This window comes from Delphinapterus leucas, chromosome 11 (genome assembly GCF_059928025.1).
Source record: "Delphinapterus leucas isolate spDelLeu-1000000601 "Yukka" chromosome 11, BTC_Dleu_Yukka2, whole genome shotgun sequence".
Taxonomy (NCBI): domain Eukaryota; kingdom Metazoa; phylum Chordata; class Mammalia; order Artiodactyla; family Monodontidae; genus Delphinapterus; species Delphinapterus leucas.
This window is the reverse complement of record NC_143139.1, coordinates 45,111,400-45,131,137: the sequence shown is the minus strand read 5'-3', so window position 1 is coordinate 45,131,137 and position 19,738 is coordinate 45,111,400. Positions and strand designations below refer to the sequence as shown.

Here is a 19,738-nt window from a genome sequence, read left to right as displayed (position 1 = left end):
GACCGCCCAGAGTCCAGTTGGACTGGAGCACAGTGTGGACGAGGGCTGGAGCATTGGTGTGGGGGGGGTAGCATGTTACTGTGATGTCTGGGGAAACCTAGAGAGGTGGGGGTAGTGGTGATGCAATCTTACAGCAGGGCAGAGTCCATCAAGGATGGCAGAGGGGCATGGGAGTTGGAAGGGCCTGTCCCCAGCTGCTGGTTCTCTTTCAGGGCACTGTAAGAGCTGCCTAGATTTGGGATATCCTAGAAGTGGTGCCAGCCTCTGTTCATGGTGGTGGGAAATGGAAGGTTTATGGACTTTTTCTTTTTAATTAATTAATTTATTTTTGGCTGCATTAGGTCTTCGTTGCTGCGTGAGGAGGCTACTCTTCATTGCAGTGCGTGGGCTTCCCATTGCGGTGGCTTCTCTTGTTGCCAAGCACGGGCTCTAGGCACGCGGGCTTGGTAGTTGTGGCGCACGGGCTTAGTTGCTCGGCGGCATGTGGCATCTTCCCGGACCAGGGATTGAACCCGTGTCCCCTGCACTGGCAGGTGGATTCTCAACCACCGTGCCACCAGGAAGCCCAGGTTTATGGACTTTTAAGAACAAAGCATGACCAGTACAGCAACCTTAGTCCCAACCCCAGCCCTCCTTACCACACTGCTCGCTGGCTTTAAATGGCCTAACCAAGGCCTCATGCCAGCCTTTCTCCTTGTGCTCAAGTCTCTTCAAGAAGCTGGGAGGAAGTGAGTGTGATTTGGAAATGTGCCCCTATTCCAATTTATTAGTCTCCCCACTATTCAGCCAGTGGGGGCTGTCAAGAGAGACTGTTAGATCTGGCACAGGGGGAGAGGTGGTGCCTTGTGGGCTAGGGCTCAGTACCACCAGTGTCCACCATGTGGCAGTGCTGAGCCACTGGACAGCAGCAGGCTTGGCGCTGACCAGCTTCCCAGGGAAAGGGCTGCTCTGGGGAGTGGAGAGATTCAGAGCACTTCCCAACCTCTTACTCTGGGGACCCTGCCTCTACACCAGAAGACAGAGAAGCTGGTCCCTCAGCTCTCTCCCCTCGCCACTGCTGGAGAGCAGAAGCTGTCGTCAGGACCACATCACTGCTAACTTCGATTTGGTTTTGGATCTCATCGCTGCTGACACGTGGCAATGGAGCGTGGTGATGGGTGCCAGGCTCTTCCTAGAAACTTAGGGCACCTGTGGTGGGGAGGGGGCCGATGAGACTTTTAGATGCTCCTCTCCACCCTAGGTCTTGAGTCATATTCAAGCCCATCTGTCCAGGGCTCTCCCCAGCTCCCTCTCTATCGTGAGTGACAGCCCTCTGCCCCCTGGGGTCTGGACCACAGAACTGCAAAGCAGAGGTTTCTGCCCATGGTGTCTCAGAGGGCTTACCTGTGGGTGAGCCTGAGTCAAGCGAAGCAAGAGGAAGTGGCTGCAAGAGTCATTGACCCCGTCTCTCCCCTTCCCTCTGTGTCAGATGCCCCCAATTTCCAGCTCTTCCTACCCTCTTTCTGCTGTGCCTGGCCTGCCCCTACCTCCCTACTGACACTTACGTCAGAACCCAGCTATAAATATGCTCTTAGCATCTTAGTCACTTTTCTCAAGAAGTGCTCCCAGGTTATAAATACCCCAGCCATCTGCCTCCCAGGCCCGCCCTACCACCAACCTGGTTGGGGGCTGGGGGTTAGCGACAGGCTTGAGGGTGGGTAAGGAAGTAGAATGAGGGTGGGTAAGGAAATAGAAGGAGCCTGAGCAATTATCTTGCCCGAAAGAGAAAAGCCTGACCAAGTCTAGAGTTAGGGGCCAGGGAGCTCTGGAAGAAAATGTTTGGAAGAAGACAATTCCACTCTTTCTCCTTTTTGTCAAAGACAGAGCCAAAAAGGAAAAGGAATAATACTGATCCTTCTAAATTTAGTTTATTTAAAAATTTTCTATTTTGTTCATCTTGTATTTTTTTGCATTGATTTTGATTTTTTAAAATATTGCATTAAGATCCTATTTATCTTGACTGATGAATTTTTTGGCATCCCCTTAAAATTCTGCCCCCAAGGCAAGAGCCTCGCTTCTCCTCACCTTAGTCTTGGCCCTGGGGACTGAAGCTATAGTTGGAGGGAGGGAGGTTAGATCTGGGGGACGGGTGGATTGGGAGTGGGATACAGAGGTGGAAGCAGGAGGCAGAGCCACCAGAAGACTTCCTTAGATTCTCTGCTTAGATGAAGATTTCCTCAAGTCAAAATTGGGATAACTTCCATGAGTTTGGTCCTGAAGCCCCACAGCTCAGATTTGCAGCCCCCCAGGAGGTCTCTTTCAGACTTTCTCCTTTTAGGGTTCCATTTCCAAGGACCTCAGACCTAGATAGGAGGGGGTTATACGCTGAGCAAACACTGACATCACGTTTCCCAAAGGACACATGGGTTTTGCGCAAACTCGGCCTTGGGCTGCAGACAATATTGACCCCATGGTTCAGGGCTGTCCAACCAAAGGGAGGAGATGGTGGGGGAAGAGGGCAAAGGTCTAGAGAGGACCCAGTCTCAGAGCAAATGCCCCCCTCTCCTCACCCCAGGCCTTCCTTTTCTTCTCCTTGTCCCACTCAAATGGCCCTTGGCCAGTTCCAGCTTCCAGACAGGACTCCTGGCTGGAGCCCTGGGGGTGAGTGAAGGGAAGGCAGCCAGCTGGGAGCCATGCCTCTGCCTCCTCCCATGTGTGTGCCCTCAGGTTGTCACCTACTTGCTGACTGAGCAGTGATCTGTCTCATTTCTTGGAGCGAGGACAGAGAGAGGAGAGGAGCAGGTAAAACCCAGGTCTTTATTAGCCATAAGACAAGCAAAGATGGTTCTGGGAGGGAGGAGGGGGGCTAAGAAAGAAGAGCAAGCAGCCTGGCGAAGGAAGAGTCATGATGTGTGGGATGGACGTAATAGCTCAGCCCTAAGGAGGCTGTGAGGAGAGAAAAGTGGGCAGGGCAGGCAGGCTCTGTGTCATCTCGGGTGTCAGTCAGGGTCCTGGCAGGACATAAACGACCCACTCAGCTGTCTGTGTTTGCATCACTAAGAAGACTTAATGAAGGACTTCTTTACAGAGGTATGGGCAGGGTTAAGGGAACCAAGGAGGGATATTGAAGCACCCAGGGACTGGCAAGAATGGAAAGCCATTATAAGCCCATAGCATGGAAACAGTGAGATCAGAACTTAGGCAGAGCCGGAGCCATGGAGGGGGTGGGGAACTAGACAGGAGCTGTAGGGACATGGACGCAGCCACAGTCACACAGAACCATGGAACCTAGGCAGAAGGAGGAGGAATAAGAAACACCCTGACCTCTGTCTCCTCCTATCCTTTGATCTTCCGCCTGTGTCTCCTCTTAGTCAAACTCAGCAGGAAGCCAGAGGCCAAGGGAACTCAGGTGAGTCAGACCCCAAGGGTACGGAGCAGGACGGAGAAGGACAAAGAGTGGATGAGAGTGTGCCAAGAGAGCCTTTAGCAGCCCATTGGGCAAGTAAGAGGAAAAGGGCTCAAGACATGGAGAGGATCGAATGTTTGGTGAATCTAAGGAAGGGCCTCTCTGGAGATCCAGAAAAGCAGCGGAAGGGGCTGGGTCAACTCATCCTGGAGTGGGGGACATTGAATAGAAGGGGCAGGGATGCATAGTGGATTGTGGGCTGGATTAAAGTTGGGCTATGGAGGGCTTCCCTGGTGGCACAGTTGTTGAGAGTCCGCCTGCCGGTGCAGGGGACACGGGTTTGTGCCCTGGTCTGGGAAGATCCCACATGCCGCGGAGCGGCTGGGCCTGTGAGCCATGGCCACTGAGCCTGCACGTCCGGAGCCTGTGCTCCGCAACGGGAGAGGCCACAACGTTGAGAGGCCCGCGTACTGCAAAAAAAAAAAAATAAAATAAAGTTGGGTTATGGGTATCTGTCTGGGAACCAGATGGCACTGCTCATGGTTGGAGGTGGATGAGAGTCCCTAGGGTGGCAGTTGAGCACGTGGAGCTTGCTGGAGGGACTATACTCTAGGAGAGGGGCTGGTCATTATGAAGATGGTACAGTGACTCTCCTTAGATGACAGTGCTTTGATGAAGATCTCCTCATGTCAAAGTTGGGATAATTCTCATAAGTTGCTCAGGAAGAGGGAGTCCATCTTCTGGACAGAGGCAGTAACGGGGCCGCCCCCTCCTCTCAAGGAAGAGCACCTCCGTCAGGGCATGTTTGCCTACCCCACCTCGGGCTGCCTGTACCACACACAGACTAACTGCACCCACACGCCTCTACCACCATGTCAGGTATGTCAGTCTTGACAATGTTGCTGTTCCTGTCATAGTAGAGCAGAGACAGGGGGCGCCGGGCAGTGGGCACGCAGCATGACCCCCCTCCGGCAGTGCCCGCAGCGGTGTTGGCCTTGAGAAGATTGAGCACCGCGGTGTGAAAGGAGGCGGCAATGCCAGGCATGCCTGCCACGTGCAGGGGGCACTGCCCTGTGCAGAAGTTCATTGCGTAGCCCTCAGGCTGGATGATCCAGTCATGCCAGCCAATCTCACGGAAGTCCACAAAGAACTCTTGTCGACAGCACATCCTGGACCTACCCTGGCAGTCGATGCCTCGCCGGCGAATGCGGTGCTTGCCCCCAACTCTTACACGGGCTGTCACAAAAGGCCTATGGGCAGCCCCACCCAGGATGACTGGGCTCCAGGCTACTCGGCCTTCAGGGACCAGCTCCAGGATCAGGTGCCCCTGACTGCAGGCAGCCTGAGCTTCAGGCCCCAGGAGGAGCTGGTGCCAACCACTGTCATCCACCTCCAGCAGGTGCTGAGTGGCCAAGGTGAGGTTGGTGGCACGTGGGCTGAGCACGAGGACCCTCACCTTCAAAGTCCACGTGGTATTGGGAGGGAGCTGCACAAAGAACATGAGGCTGGCCTGCTGGACCTCCAGGCCGCCAACAGTTCTATCAGAGAAGAAGTGGAAATCAAGACGAATCTGGTCGATGCTGGAGAGACCTGTGGATACAAGAAGCCCCAGTCAGTGTGGCTTTCTGAGTCAATTCTACCAACTACATATCTATTCTCAGCATGCTTGAATTCCCTTTGTTCTTTCTCGACCACACTGTTGGCATTAACTACCCCTTCCTTCTTAAAAATCTTTTCTCTCTTGGTTTCCATGACACAACTCTCATGATTCTTCCTTGATTTTCTTTGCTGGCTTTTCTTTCTCTCACCATCCCTCCATCCCTCCAATGCAAGCGTTCTCCAGGGTCTGTCCTTGACCTTCATTTCCTTTTTTTTTTTTTGCCATGCAGCATGTAGGATCTTAGTTCTCCGACCAGGGATAGGACCTGCGACCCCTGCGGTGGAAGCGAGGAGTCCTAACCACTGGACCGCCAGGGAAGTCCCATTTCCTCTTACTCTACACTGAGAGGAGCTCTGACCCACACTCACAGTCAGCCAACACAAATTTTGTGCTGGTGATTCCCAAATCTGTATGTCCAGTCCAGATCATTTTGCACCTTGGGAATCACCAAGCTTCACGCCTAAAACTTCTAACTGCTTAATTTTGCCACGTCCTGCCAGCATATTAAAATCAATTTATCCCAAGTAGAAATCATTATTTCCTCCCTATGTACCTCTCTTTCCGTTCTTAGAACTGGTGGCATCATTACCTTCCTTATCACCTTTAGAAACTCCCCACATCCAGTTCCTCACCACAGTGGTTCTAACGGCTATGTATTTCTTCCTGTACCAGTTACTGTTGCCCAGTTTCCCCTCTTCATCCCTCACCTGACCTATTGAAACACATTAACTGGGTTTCTGTTCCCTCCACTCCTGCTCTTGTCAGGATCACTAACACCTTCCACATTGCCAAATCCAATGGTTTCATCTCTTTATGTTCGTCTTACCTGACCTCTAAGCAGGTAAGATGACACAGTTAACCATCCCTTCCTTCTCGAAATACTTCCTTCTCTTGGCTTTCATGACTCTGGCCACTCCATCTTGGTCTCTTTTGCTGACAGCTCCTCTTCCTCTGCCTGACCTCTAAATGTTGGAGGTCCTAAGCTCCCTTCTCTTCTCTATCTATATCTCTCCCAGAAAGAACCCATCAATTCCCCTGGCTTTCAATTTCATCTATATGCTGATGACTCCCAGATATCTATATCCATGGCCCTGAGCCTAGGCTTGTATATCCAGCTGCTGATCTGATATTCCACTTGGATATCCAATGCTGTCTCAGACTTTTCATGTTCAAAGAAGAACTCTAGATTTATCCCCTGCAACCCAAATCTGTTCCTTCTTCAATCTTCCCCTTTCCTGTAAATGCACTGCTTAAACCAAGTCTTGCTTGCTGTCATTCCCTTCTTTGAAATTATCTGCAGACCTGTCAACTCTATCTCCAGTTCATAATATAATTTCACTTATCCCCACCTCCTCTACCATACATTAGTTCAACCTGCAATCATCTTTTCTTGAACTATGGCAATAGCTTGCCAAGTGGTCCACTCTTGCACCCAAAACCATTCTTCACATATCAGCCAGAGTGACCTCTTTTTTTTTTTTTGCTGTGCCTTATGGTCTGTCGGATCTTAGTTCCCCAACCAGGGATCGAACCCATGCCTGCTGCAGTGGAAGCGCAGAGTCTTAACCACTGGACCGCCAGGGAGGTCCTAGAGTGATCTTTTTATAACATAAATCTGATCAGCTTAATCCTCTCAGCTTAAAACCCTTCAAAGGCTTCCCATTGCTATTCGAATGGGAATAAAAGCTAAACCCCTTAACATAGGAAACACGTATGATTAGGCATTCTGCCATTTAATGACTATAGTCTACCTATACTGGCTTTTTTCTGTTCCTTGAACTCACCAAACATGGATCCACCTCATGGCCTTTGCACTTGCTATTTCCCCTGCCTAGAATATCTTTCCAAGCTCTTTGAATGACTGGCTCCTTTTTGGCATTCAGCGCAAATTCACCTCTTCAGAGAGGCTTCCCAGACTAACTTAGCTAAAGCAGCCTTCAACTCTACCCTCATGTCTTTAATACATTATCCTGCTTAATTGTCTTTATAGCCACTATCACTCTTTGTCATCATCTTGGTTTTTTGTTATTTGCTTCTCCTCCCCTCCCCTTCTACCCCTCCCTGCTCCCAGCTAGAATGTAAACTCCATGGAGGTAGAGACTGTGCCTGTATGGTTTACCACTGTATCCCTAGTACCTAGTACATAATAGGCATTCAGTTAACATTTGGTGAGTGAATGGTCTTTCATTCTTTAATTCTTATTTTACACTGATACAAGAATTATTTTCCAAAAAGGCTAGATCATAAAATTCATGGTTTCAAAAAACCTATTGATGAATAAAGCCAAACTCTTTTTTGGGGGGGGCCTCTCACTGTTGTGGCCTCTCCCGTTGCAGAGCACAGGCTCTGGACGCACAGGCTCAGTGGCCATGGCTCACAGGCCCAGCCGCTCTGCACCATGTGGGATCTTCTCAGACCGGGGCACGAACCCGTGTCCGCTGCATTGGCAGGCGGACTCTCAACCACCGCACCACCAGGGAAGCCCAAAGCTAAACTCTTTTAGGAGGCAATTAAATGCCATTATGCTTTGGCCTTAGCAACCCTTATTTATTTATTTATTTTAAGTAAAGGATGCTTTATTGTGGGAATGCCACTGATACTCTCATGGGCATAAAAGAGCAGAAAATAAAGTTCATCTAGACTTAGTGTGAATTGTAAGGTCTGGAATAAGGTTGCCCTTGACAGCTCTCAGAGCCAACAAAATCTCTCTCATCTCACTCTCCCTATGTAAGTCTACTCCATTCTTCTCTTTCTGTGGATCTACCTCTTTTGTTTCCCTGTCACCTTCCTCAGGTCCCAAAATGGTGGCCCTAGCTCCTGAGTCTACAGAACCTTTAACTTAGCTCTTCCTAGCTAAGTGAACTGATCTTTCAGTGTTCCAACTCCAAAATCCTAAAAGAAGAGTCTGATTGACCCAGCTAATCTTTTCTTGCTAGGTCACTAGCACCTAACATTTAGAACCTCATAAGTCACCCCAGTTATGGTAGGCAGACACAGGACCAACAGGGGCTGTGATAGACCATTACAGTGTTGACCCCCAGGGAACAACACCTCCCAATATTCATGGTCTTGTGCAATCCCTTCCCATATTAATTCTGGGCTTGGCGTGTGACTTGATTTGCCCAATGAGATGTAAGCAAGCATGACGCAAGCAGAAACTTAGTAAGTACTTACACTTTGAGGTAGGAAAACTTTAATGCTTTAAAGAAACTTGGGCTAGACTACTGAATGATGAGAAGTCATATGGAGAGAGACTTCGGAGAGACAATCTTAGATGTTCTAGCCCCACCTGAGTTCCTAGCTGAACACAGTTGCTTGAATGAACTCAGTTACACCACATGGAGTGAGAGAACTGTCCAGAATAAGTCCAGTCAAATTACAAAATCACAGAAACTATTGAATTTTTTTGTTTTAAGACTCAATGTTTGAGCTGATTTGCCATATTAATGGATAACTAAAACAGAAATTAGTATCAGAAGTGGGGTACTCCATAGCAAAGACCTAAAATATGTAGCATTGGCTTTGGGACTGGATGACAGCCAGCGGATGGAAGGACAGCAGGGAGACTGTTAGTGAAGTCTGGAAGGACAGTGAGGAAATTGCTACTGGAAGCTGGACAATGGGGAACCTGTGTTATGTATTGGCTATTGTCTCTGGTAACTGGAATCTAGAAATGGTAACTAACAGAATTGTGAATTTAGCTAAAGATATTTCCAGGCAGAATGCTGAAAGTGCCATTTGGTTTATTTTAGCTGCCTATGATAAGGCATTTCAGGAGTGAGATGAACTAAAGAACGAACTGTTCAATTTTCAAGCAGAATTTAGAGAAAACATTTCCAATAGGACTTGCTAGCTGGAACAATAAAATATTCTTTTTCATCCCTCAACTCTCTGTCTGGCACAAAGTTTATCAAACTAACAAATGGTCTCAGGGCAAAACCCAAATCCAGGGCACTGCCAGTAAAACATAGTTTCAGAGAGAAGATCAAAATAATAAAGGGGGAACTGTAAGACCCTTTGTTAAGATCTAACATCTTTGTTAAGATCTAAAACGTAAGATGTTCTGTAGACCCTCTCAACTAGACAGAGGGCCTCTAAGAATCTTAAGAGTGTTATCCCACTTGTAAGAGGGTATCCTGACTTGTAACCTAAAGAGGAGGGTCTGTCTTGATAAGAGTGGAGTGCCTTTTGTCTGAGTGAGTAGACTGTAGAAGGCTCACAGAGTGTTAAAGAGAATTTTAATAGTGAAAGCGTCACCAGTTTGGACTAAAAGGGACAGAGATGATTCAAAATGAAAAGAAGCCTCCGGGCTCCCAACTTCTTTGGGAAGCATGCAGGCTGAGAAAACTACTTAGCCGCAAACACAGGTCATTTCCTATTTAAAAGGAAAGACATCTCAGAGGGTGGCACTAAGAGCTGAGAGAATGAATCTAGAAGTCTAGGGGAGCAATGGTAGGCTGTCCTTAAGAGGAGAGGAAAATCCTACCAGTGGGCAGAACCAGGCCCTAACCAAAGGAATTCTGGATTTGGGGTAGACTGAGATATGTGCCTGGCTGGATGTCAGAATTTTCATGGACCAGTGACTGCTCTGCGTCTCCCTTCCCCATCCGCCATTTGGAACAAAAGTATCTATTTATTCCGTCCCTGAATCAGCATTGTATGTTAGGTATGTGGGAGGCAGATAACTTGAATTTGTAGGTCGTAGGCAGTGTTGTGTTGGTAAATATTTCACAACTGGATTCCAGAGGGGGAAAAAAAAGGCCCTGATTTGTAGAGTTTGCCAATTTCTGCGGTATAAATTCTCCCATCCCGGCCAATTTCAAACTATCAATGTGATGCCACTGGATGCACAGTTGGGAGATGTTCACCATCAGTTCTCATGAGCCAGTATGAGCCAGTTTCAGGACACCATTGAAGGCTCCTACCCTAGTTTCCCCAGGGCCCCAAGCTCTCTCTCTTCATACCTCCAGCAAGAACAATTCTCAGATCTTTCTTTCACACGATGGTGGAGATGATAGCTTAAATTGGAATGAAAACTTCAAACTGAAATATTTAAATGTAAAAGATAGAATCCAGGCATCATTCTCACCTCCAAGTTCATTTCAGGTCATGCCCCCTGCAGCCTAAATGTTGTATTCATTCATTGATTAGCAAATATGTGGAAAGTATATAGACTTTGAAGTCAGAGAGAACTGTGTTTGAATTCTGCCCCTTGTAAGCTGTATGACCTTGACCATGTAAATTATCTTCGAGTCTCAGTTTCTGCATTCTTAAGTTGGGAATGATAAAGTCTACTTTATGGAGTGATTGTAAGGATGAACTGAGAGGAGGCAGGTACACTAAATACCTGGTAACTGTTGTTACTGTCACAATGTGCCAGGAAACTGGGCTAAGTATCAGGGATACAAAGGTGAAAAAAAAAACCAACCAGGATTTTGGTGTTCACGGTCATTTGTCCACCTTGTGCTCATCCACTCCAGACTACTTTTTAACTCTAAATGCAGTCCATTTCTTTACACTTTTACTCATGTTTTTCCATTTAGGATGTTGTTTACCATTTTCTACCCACTGAAGTCAAACTTACTCTACAATGCCAGCCAATTTGCAAATTTCTTCTGAAAGACTTCCCTGACTTACCAGGTCCCAGTGAATTACTTCTGGCCCATTAAGCACTTGTGCCCTCATCTAGCATTTATTTCACTCTGCCTTATATTCTAAGTAATTTATTCCCAGCAGCAACAACTAAACCCCTCATGGGCAGGAGCTGAGTTTTCTACTTTCAGTTCCCTCCCACCTTATCCTTTCTAAGTACATTACCTGTATTAGCTCACTTAATTCTCTCAACTATCCTCTCATTATCTCTGTTTTGCAAATGAGAAAACTATTAACAACCCAGGGCACATAGTAATAAGTGGCTGAGCAGGGAGTTGAGCCCAGTTTATCTGGCTCCAGAGTTTGTGTTCTTAATCATGAGCAGAAACCCCCTTTTTTTTTTTTTTTTTTTTTTGCGGTATGCAGGCCTCTCACTGTTGTGGCCTCTCCTGTTGCGGAGCACAGGCTCCGGATGCGCAGGCTCAGCGGCCATGGCTCACGGGCCCAGCCGCTCCGTGGCATGTGGGATCTTCCCGGACCGAGGCACGAACCCGTGTCCCCTGCATCGGCAGGCGGACTCTCAATCACTGCGCCACCAGGGAAGCCCAGAAACCCCCTTTTGAACTAGAATAGGGTCTCATCCATCACTGGGGACTCTAGACATGGTCGAGCTGAACTACAGAATGGCTTAGCTGTTTATTGAGCATCTACTATGTTTGCAAGAGGCAGAGTGGTAGAGTGGTCAAGGTCATGGATTCCAGACCCAGGCTGTCTGGCTCTACCACCTACTGGTCATGTGACCTTGAGCTAGTTACTTAACCTCTTTGTGCCTCAGTTTCATCACCTCTAAAATGGGGTAACAATAGTATTTGCCTCACTGGCTTGTTGTGAGGCTCTCAAGGAGTTAGTATATTTAAAAGGCTTAGAACACAGTAAACACTATATAAGTGTTATCTATTTCTACTATACCCTAGCCTCTGATGATAAGGTGAGGAATAAATGACAGTTCCTGACCTCAAGGGGTTGCATTCTATGGGAAGACAGACTTCATAGAAAACCTGGAAACAGGCAATTCCATAAGGAAGGTCCAGGTTCAGGGTGAGCATGTGGGGGCCACCAGAGAGTGAGCCCCTCACCTTCAGGTCAGGGTGGGTTTTTTCAGGATGGGAGTGTTAGACCTTGAAGGGAGTAGATGCTGACCAAGGGAAAGGGGCCAGGAATGGGAAAGGCCTTCTAAACCTAAGAGAGAAGAACTTGCAAGGAGCTCAGGGGCCAGAGAGATCACTCGTTTGTGTTCTGGTTCTCAGGTCCTGTCTCTGAATTCTCTCTCTCTTTTTGGGGGGCCGCGCCTCACAGCTTGTGGGATCTTGGTTCTCCGACGAGGGATTGAACCTGGCGCTGTCCACGGCAGTGACAGTGTGGAGTCCTAATGACTGGCCCACCAGGGAATTCCCCTGTCTCTGAATTCTTGATCTTCTTTCCAGCTGCCCACTAAATTCTCTAACCCCTCTGCCCTCTATGGAAGGAACTTTCTCGTCTTTATCCTCTATCCTTTAAATACCTTTCTGAGTCCCATTTTGGCCCTGTTCTGACGTGGGAACCCAAGGTAATCAAGGCAAGAGGACAGGAGTAGGGTGGAGAGGTATTGTAATGCCAGTGTTTTACTTTTCTCCCTTTTACCCAAATGATGTATCTGGGGGAGTGGGGTACAGAGAGGCTGGATCCCAGGGCCAGAGGGAGGACAGACTCTCTAGCTCCCAGACCCTGGTCCAAGCCCAGGAAGTGTCTGGGCTCACATCATAGTCTGTGGAAGTGTGTGGGCCTGCAGAGAGAGGAGCCATGGGAGATAGGGGCAGGCAGTCTCAAAAGAAATGAAACGTACCCACTTCCCAGGTGCCCATTGGTCAAGTCTAAACTACAAAGAGAGAGCCTGGTGGTGGGGGTGTGGGGGGAGCCTGGGATTGGGAGATTACATGCTGTGGGAGGCAAGAGTTGGGATGGTTTTGGGGAGAAAGTCAGGCGTTAGATTGGGGAGGAAGTTTTTCCCTTCCTTAAGAGATCGGGTTTGGGGGAAGATCTACAGACCAAGAACCCACCTGTCTCAGCAAAGCTGATGATCTCATACTCCTGTCCCCTGTCTGCTTCTGGAACCGCCCCCTGTGGGGACCCATGGAGGCGCTGCAGCGCAGTCCTCACAGCAGCTCGGGACACAGGCCGGCTCAGTGTCGGGCGCTGGCTGAGGTGCAGCTTGTCCAAGATGCTTCTCTTGGCCAGATTAAGAAGCAGCTCCCGCTGGCTCTCCAGGTCCAAGGCGGGCCCCCCACATGCCAGGCACTGACTGTCAGCTCTGGGAGTGGCCACTGTGTCTGGAGCCAGGAACAGGAAGGCCAGGAGCAATGAGGAGGTCATTGCTGGGGGAGGCCTTCCTTGAGCAACACAGTTGAGATAGAGCCGCAAACCCCGGGGCTCAGGGTCTCCACAGCTGTGGTCTCAGCTCCCTCCCAGCCGCCAGGGGCCCCGGAAGGAGAGTGTGTCCAGCTGGCATTACTCCTGGTTGCAGGATATAGAGCAGTCAAACATCCAACTTGAGAGATGAAGCCAGTTACAGGTAGAACTTGGCAGAAGCCATATAGTCAATGAAACTACAGAGTGGGGGATGTGAGGGGAGGTTGGTTTGTTTGGGGAAAGAAATGTCCCTGGGCCAACTTTGGGAGATAGTGGGTTACCCATGTGAGCTTCCAGGCCTGGGAACAAAGGTTAGAGATGAAATTCCTCTTCAGATCAACAGCCTTGCTGGGAAGCCTGGCAGTGGGGGGTGGAGGTAGGGTGCGGAGATCAGAGGTTTTAAGATAGAATGTTAAAGAATGACTTTCAAACAAGAGGGGGGTCATTGGCAGGACACTTTTAGGTCATTGTCATGCAGGTTGTTGTTTTTTGTTTTTAATTTATTTTTGGCTGTGTTGGGTCTTCATTACTTGATTATGGGATGCTACCCCTAGGGGTGTTATATGATATACAGTATACGTACCATTTTACCTTTCTTTTTCTTTTCTTTTGGCCGTGCTGCGCGTCTTGCGGGACCTTCCCCTCAGCTTGTGGGATCTTAGTTCCTCGACCAGGCATTGAAACTGGGCCCTCGGCAGTGAAAGCGCAGAGTCGTAACCACCGGACCACCAGGGAATTCTCCATTTTTCCTTTCTAAAAGTTGAAATTTTCTGAATTCTGAAACATGTCTGGCCCTATGGATTTTTGATGTGTAATTATAGATCTGTAATGATTATCTGAGAGTTTTGAGATTTAAATAATTTTGTAAAGCGCTTTACGGTGGCTGGAACAGAGTTAAGTGGCTTAATAAAAGTATATTATTATTCTTGTTACATAGGTTTGTTTGCGGGCCAGAGTACCCTCACCTCTAGATGTGCTGAAGAAATTCTGCCAATATTTGCCCTTCTGGACTCTCCTTTCTTAGAGGCCATGCTCCCAATCACCATCTGTAGTGCAGTTACTTAAGTCATCTCTGCTGCTTACCACTATATTCCTAGCATTGCACATAGGACCTACAATATAATATAGGTGTTTAAAACATATTTATTGAGTGAATAAGTTCTAGAATACAGGCTTACAGGCTGGTTATAAGAAGTTACACTCAAGTCACCTTGATTGTATTTTTGTGTGTCACAGTTTCTTAGCTCTCTTCAACAAGGGCTGATCTTTTTTCTTTTTTCTTTTTTTCTGCTGAGTGGCATGTGGGATCTTAGTTCCCCAATGAGGGATCGAACCAGAGCCCCCTGCATTGGAAGCACAGAGTCTTAACCACTGGACCACCAGGGAAGCCCGTCTTTTTTTTTAAGCACTGTGATAGAAGTAGATTTATTATTCAGTTTCTAGTATAAATTTATTTATTTATAACATAAGGGTTTTATTGAGATATAATTCACAGAACATAAAATTCACCCTTTAGAGTATATAATTCAGTGGTTTTTAGTACATTCACAGAGTTGTGCAATCATCACCACTAAGAATATTTTCATGATCCCCAGAAGAAACCCTGTACCTATTAGTAGTCACTCTCTAATAGTTTCCCAGCCTACAGGGACTGATCTTATATCTAACATTTTAATATTCCTAATTTCATTCATGGATATAACCGTATCTTGAGGTTGGGGGAGGTAGTTATACTGCTATTTGTTTCATGTCTTAACTACAGTATGTAGTTCCCAGACCCCCTCACATCTGAAGACTTCAATTGCTCCCCTTCTCCCTGGCAAATAGTTGGGGAATAAGAGGTTAGCAAAAGTGGGGGAAACAGAGGAGGGCTTCTCTTAGGGCTGGATGCCTCATGTTTCTGCCTTAGCTGTTCTTCAGTTACTGCATTTGTCCCTAAAAGACCCAACTGTTTCACTCTGCATTATGACACATAGGTCCTTTGAAACCTGCCCTTTCCAGTTACATTTCTAATAATGCAGTGATTGAGAGCAGGCTTCGAAGATAAACTGTCTCAGTTCAAAATCTGGGACTTTGGTGCCTCAGGGTTCCTTATCTTACAAAATGAGCATAACAGTAATACCTATTGTTTTGAGGATTAAACAGAAATAATAGATGTAGAATGCTACATATTCTATATACATACATACATAACACAAATATTAGCCATTATTTCCTCCTGGCTGTCATTGTCTCCTGCCTCCAACTTGAAAACCTAGAACTTGCTGATTCTTGAAGGAAAGGAGAAGTTCTTACCTCTATGACCTTTCTGGAATCTCCATTCTTGCCTTTCTGATGAACTCCTACTTATATTCTTCAAGGTTAACTGAAATTTCACCTTTAGCTTCTCTGTAGCTTACTCAATCTCTCTTACATCTAGGAACTAATTGCTGCTTCTTGTGTTTCCATAGCACATTGAACACCTCTCTATTATAGCACTTACATTATACTATAATTTTTTTGTTTCCTACTGCAGTTCCTGTCACATAGTAAATATATAATGCTTAAATAGTTAATACAATGTATTAATACATTGTATTAATATTTAATACAGTGCTTCTTTGAGGGAGTTGGTCAAGAAACGATGCAAATACATGTAATTAGTAGTTAGATTGATTCTGCCTAGAATGGTCAGTGTGGGGAGGTTGCAAATTTTTCTTTTTTTTTTTTAAACATCTTTATTGGAGTATAATTGCTTTACAATGGTGTGTGAGTTTCTGCTTTGTAACAAAGTGAATCAGCTATACATATACATATATCCCCATATCTCCTCCCTCTTGCGACTCCCTCCCACCCTCCCTATCCCACCCCTCTAGGTGGTCACAAAGCACAGAGCTGATCTCCTTGTGCTATGCTGCTGCTTCCCACTAGCTATCTATTTTACATTTGGTAGTGTATATATGTCCATGCCACTCTCTCACTTCGTCAGGGAGGTTGCAAATTTAAGATGACTTTTTAAAAAAGAACTGTAGGTTAGAGGGTGGTGGCGGGAAGAAGTGATTTTAAATAGGATGTACTTAAACCTACTTTATTTAGAGTTAAATTTTTACATCTGGAAAAAATGGACATTTACCTACCACATGATCTTTATCCATTTATACCACAAATATTTACTGCATATATGCTGTTTCGGGAGCAGGAGTCACTGTCCTAAGTGAAAGGCTACTTTGAAAGTGCTCTGTAAACTTAAATTACAGTTATTAGTATTATGTTTAAATCAAGGGTGAATCTGACAGGCTTGATGGGCTTCAGGTGACCTGAGGGTTGCAGTGGATCTGTATTGGCGGCTGAAGACCCAGGTAACGCGGGGGCGACAGAGAAAGCGCGTGTGTTGGACAGGACAGCGTGTGCGTGCGGGCTGGGGAAGTGCGTGAGTAGGCAAGGGGCGTCTGCAGGCTTGGAGACAGGCACAGGAAGCAGGGACGCTCCGGGCGCAAGACGCGGTGACGATTACGCCGGACGTGGTGACGTAGCGCGCAGGCCGCAGCGGGGGGCGGACTCTGGGCCTTTCTTCCCCTTCTGATTTTCCCCCTCCCCCCTTTTCTCCCTTTCCGGGTTTGGTTCCCCCCTTTTCTCCCCCTCTCCCCCCTCCTTCCCAAGCCCCTTTCCCCTCCCCCGCCCCAGTCCCCCCTACTCCCCCGCCCTGGGCCCCGGGGAAACCCCGGCCGAGAAGAGTCCGCCCCCAGAAGCGCGCCGCCGCCGGCCGTCGGGGCCGAGCCGCAGCCGAGCGGCCGTGAGCCCGGGCGGCGGGCGGAAACGCGGGCACCCTCCCGGCTACGGCCCGCGTGAGGTGAGGCCACCTCCCGGCCAAGGGGGCGGGCAGCGCGGGCGGCCTGTGGGGAGGGGGCGTGGCGGCCGGGCGGGCGGAGGCCCCCGGTCTGGGTCCCCGAGCTGGCACTTCACGGACCCGCGGGCTGTGGGTCAGGGCCCGAGCTTCCCGTGAAGGACGGCCCCGAGGCCAGAGACGCCCCAAGTGTGTTCGGGGAGCTCAGGCGAGAAGCGAGGGGCGCGGGGCGGAGGGTGTGGGGCTGGCGCCACCTGTGGCCTGTGCGGTGGGACCTAAAAACTGTTGCGCCCTTGTGGTGCTCGGGGGGTGACTAGCTCCATGTGTTTCTTGGGTCTCCGTTTTCCTTTGAGCCTTGGAAAAATGGGAGGGAAAGGTGTTGGAGTGTTTCAGATTATGCTGGTGTCCGAGTTTATTACAGGGACAGAGATTTGAGTTGGAACGTACAGGGAGATGGTTCTGGAGCTTAAAAGTTGGGCCTACGCTAAGCTCGTAACTAACTCTTGAGGCTAGTTACTCTGAAAACTTCTCGATTTCGGTTACCTGTGGAACCCAAAATTTCAACGTTTGTGACCATTAGCCTAGTAAGTCTTCAGAATATTTATTCACTCAGAGTGAATTGTTCTTGGATAATGATGAGAAATGATCGAATAACAGTCCCAGAGGTTCATTAAATCAAAGAGAGGTGTGGGAAAATTTAAATTCAGCTCTCAGTTGGATGAATGTCCTTTTATATATATTTTTTCAAATAGACTTAACCAAAATTGAGAAGCCTGAGCCCTGTGTTGGTAGGCAGCATGGAGGCGGGAGGAGGGAGGTGACAGGTTCCACTTCAGGAATGTCACACATTCCTTGCCTTTTTATTGTATTTTTGGATAGTCAAATTGGCACTTGAATCAGTTGTTTGTGGCTCCTCTTTCTTCCTAATGCTTTTTTTTTTTTCACCTCTCCTTTTATTTCTCCTATTTTCCCCCCCTTTTTGGAGTCTGGGACATCAAGACTAAAACGGCTTAAATAGTGGTGGAAAGTGGTAGTAGTTAGTCCATTCAGTTCACTTTTAGTTGTATTTTTTCCTCCCTGTTGCAGTTCTCCACAGAGTTGAGAGAACAGAGAATCTTTATTGAAGGTCTGATAACTGTCAGCGAAAGTTGTATTTCAGAGTTTAAGTTCCAGTTTCGCGTCCACTCTAGGATCTACACTGTAGATCTTCAATTTAAAACAAAAAATTTAAAACTTGCACATATAAGAATAGGGTGCCTGATTTTTTTTAATTGAAAGAAGTCTGAAGAGGAGTTGGTTACCTTCCTCTATCAGAATAAAAATCAGAGACTTTACAGTCGTCTTTAAAGTCCAAGATACGTAGCAACCTCCCCCCCGCACCACGCTGCAAACATGTTCACTGGTCTCCTCTGTGTTCCTTGAGTACATCAGGTACACTTCTGCCTCAGCAGCTGGCACTTGGATCTTCATGGATCACCTTTTCTGTGTAAAGCTGCATAGCCTTCTACCCTCACCTTCAGGGCTTTACTCAAATATCACTCTAACAGTGACATTTCCTCGGCTATCTAAATTCCAAAGCCATTCCTCCACATATACTTACATAAATTCCTATCCCATTTTGCTTTATTTTCCTCCTTACCCCTTATCAACCTATAACATACTGTACATATTTAGTCTCCCGCATTAGAGTGTAAGTTTCATGAGGTTTAGATGGTCTTGTTTTGTTAGTTGCCGTATCCTCAGCCCTTAGTATAGCCCTTGATATGCAGTAGGTGCTCAACAAATTTATTGATTGAATAGGTAAAGAAGAGTTTTTTTTTAAAGATTTATTTATTTTATTTATATTTTTGGCTGTGTTGAGTCTTAGTTGCGGCACGGGGTGGGGGATCTTTGTTGAGGTATGCGGGCTCTTGGTTGTGGTGTGTGGGCTTCTCTCTAGTTGTGGCGTGCGGGCTCCAGGGTGCGTGGGCTCTGTAGTTGTGGCGCACAGCTTCCAGAGCGCGTGGGCTCTAGTTGAGGCGTGCGAACTTGGTAGCTGTGGCACACAGGGTTAGTTGCCCCGTGGCATGTGAGATCTTAGTTCCCTGACCAGGGATCAAACCCGCGTCCCCTGTGTTGTAAGGCAGATTCTTTACCACTGAACCACCAGGGAAGTCCCCAAGAAGACGAGTTTTATTCTTGAATTCTCTCATTGCCATAAATGAGAGACATGTATTTCCACTAGGATTTTGTAAGGCATTTACTGGAAGAACTTGAGATTTTTTTTTTGTCAGTTCTTGCCACGTTTCTGTTTTGACAGAAGTCTTGTGCTTTCAGGTCATTGAGTGAAAGCACTTTGAAGGCAGAGAGGATGGAGTGTGGTGTTGGTGGTCTCCGAGGAAGATTATCTCAGATTTCATGTGGCTAGAATTTTTACTGTTGCAGGCTCTTGCCTTGAGGTTTGTTCACATCCCTGATGAGACAAACATCACCATCCTTACCTCTTTGGCCCCAGAGAACTGAGTAGGCTGGTTCCACTTTGAATTTTTTAGTACACTGAAGATGTTAATATTTATGGTCTGGGCTATATGGGTTAGATTTTTTCCCCCATTCATGTGGAGACAGTTGAGCTTGAAAACTTGTAAGAATAGCTTTCTTTAACAATGGTGGAGTGTTCGGTTTTGGGGAACATCTTATCCTTTTTTCTACAAATCCATTTGTGGGGTCGTTTTTAGCAAGTAAATTATATTAAGTCTGAGGGTAAAAGGAGCAGGCCCCCTGAGTTGTGTGGTTTATCCCTCATTTATTTTTTCCTTTCTCATTTCTTGATTGGTATATTTGTTACCTTCATTGA

At 47.3% G+C, this 19,738-nt stretch overlaps 2 protein-coding genes across 22 annotated transcripts in view; one reads left to right on the top strand and one right to left on the bottom strand.

Moving 5' to 3' along the window:
• Positions 1–4,148: 4,148 nt before the first annotated feature.
• INHBC (inhibin subunit beta C) lies at positions 4,149–13,200 on the bottom strand. The gene is made up of 2 exons (XM_022571448.2): positions 12,734–13,200; positions 4,149–4,975 (listed from the first exon to the last, which is right to left on the bottom strand). Exons 1-2 carry the CDS (start codon positions 13,044–13,046, stop codon positions 4,230–4,232), a joined length of 1,059 nt encoding a protein of 352 aa, XP_022427156.2. The 5' UTR covers positions 13,047–13,200; the 3' UTR covers positions 4,149–4,229.
• A 3,526-nt stretch (positions 13,201–16,726) lies between these two features.
• The window catches only part of R3HDM2 (R3H domain containing 2), a 152,450-nt gene continuing 149,438 nt past the window's right edge, over positions 16,727–19,738 (top strand). For 18 of the 21 annotated variants that reach the window (XM_022571757.2, XM_022571771.3, XM_022571769.3 and 15 more), the window contains exon 1: positions 16,727–16,911. The gene's annotated coding sequence lies outside the window, so the exon portion shown is untranslated. The remainder of the gene's footprint in view (positions 16,912–19,738) is intronic. The other 3 variants (XM_022571775.3, XM_022571770.3, XM_022571774.3) reach the window with 1 other exon arrangement.

What these genes read in the sequence shown, in the direction of transcription:
- INHBC (XM_022571448.2), bottom strand. Translation starts at nt 13,046, where the DNA reads ATGACCTCCTCATTGCTCCTGGCCTTCCTGTTCCTGGCTCCAGACACA. An exon ending in CATCAGCTTTGCTGAGACAG is followed by an intron (nt 4,976 to 12,733) that starts GTGGGTTCTTGG and finishes TTGTATCCACAG; the next exon opens with GTCTCTCCAGCATCGACCAG.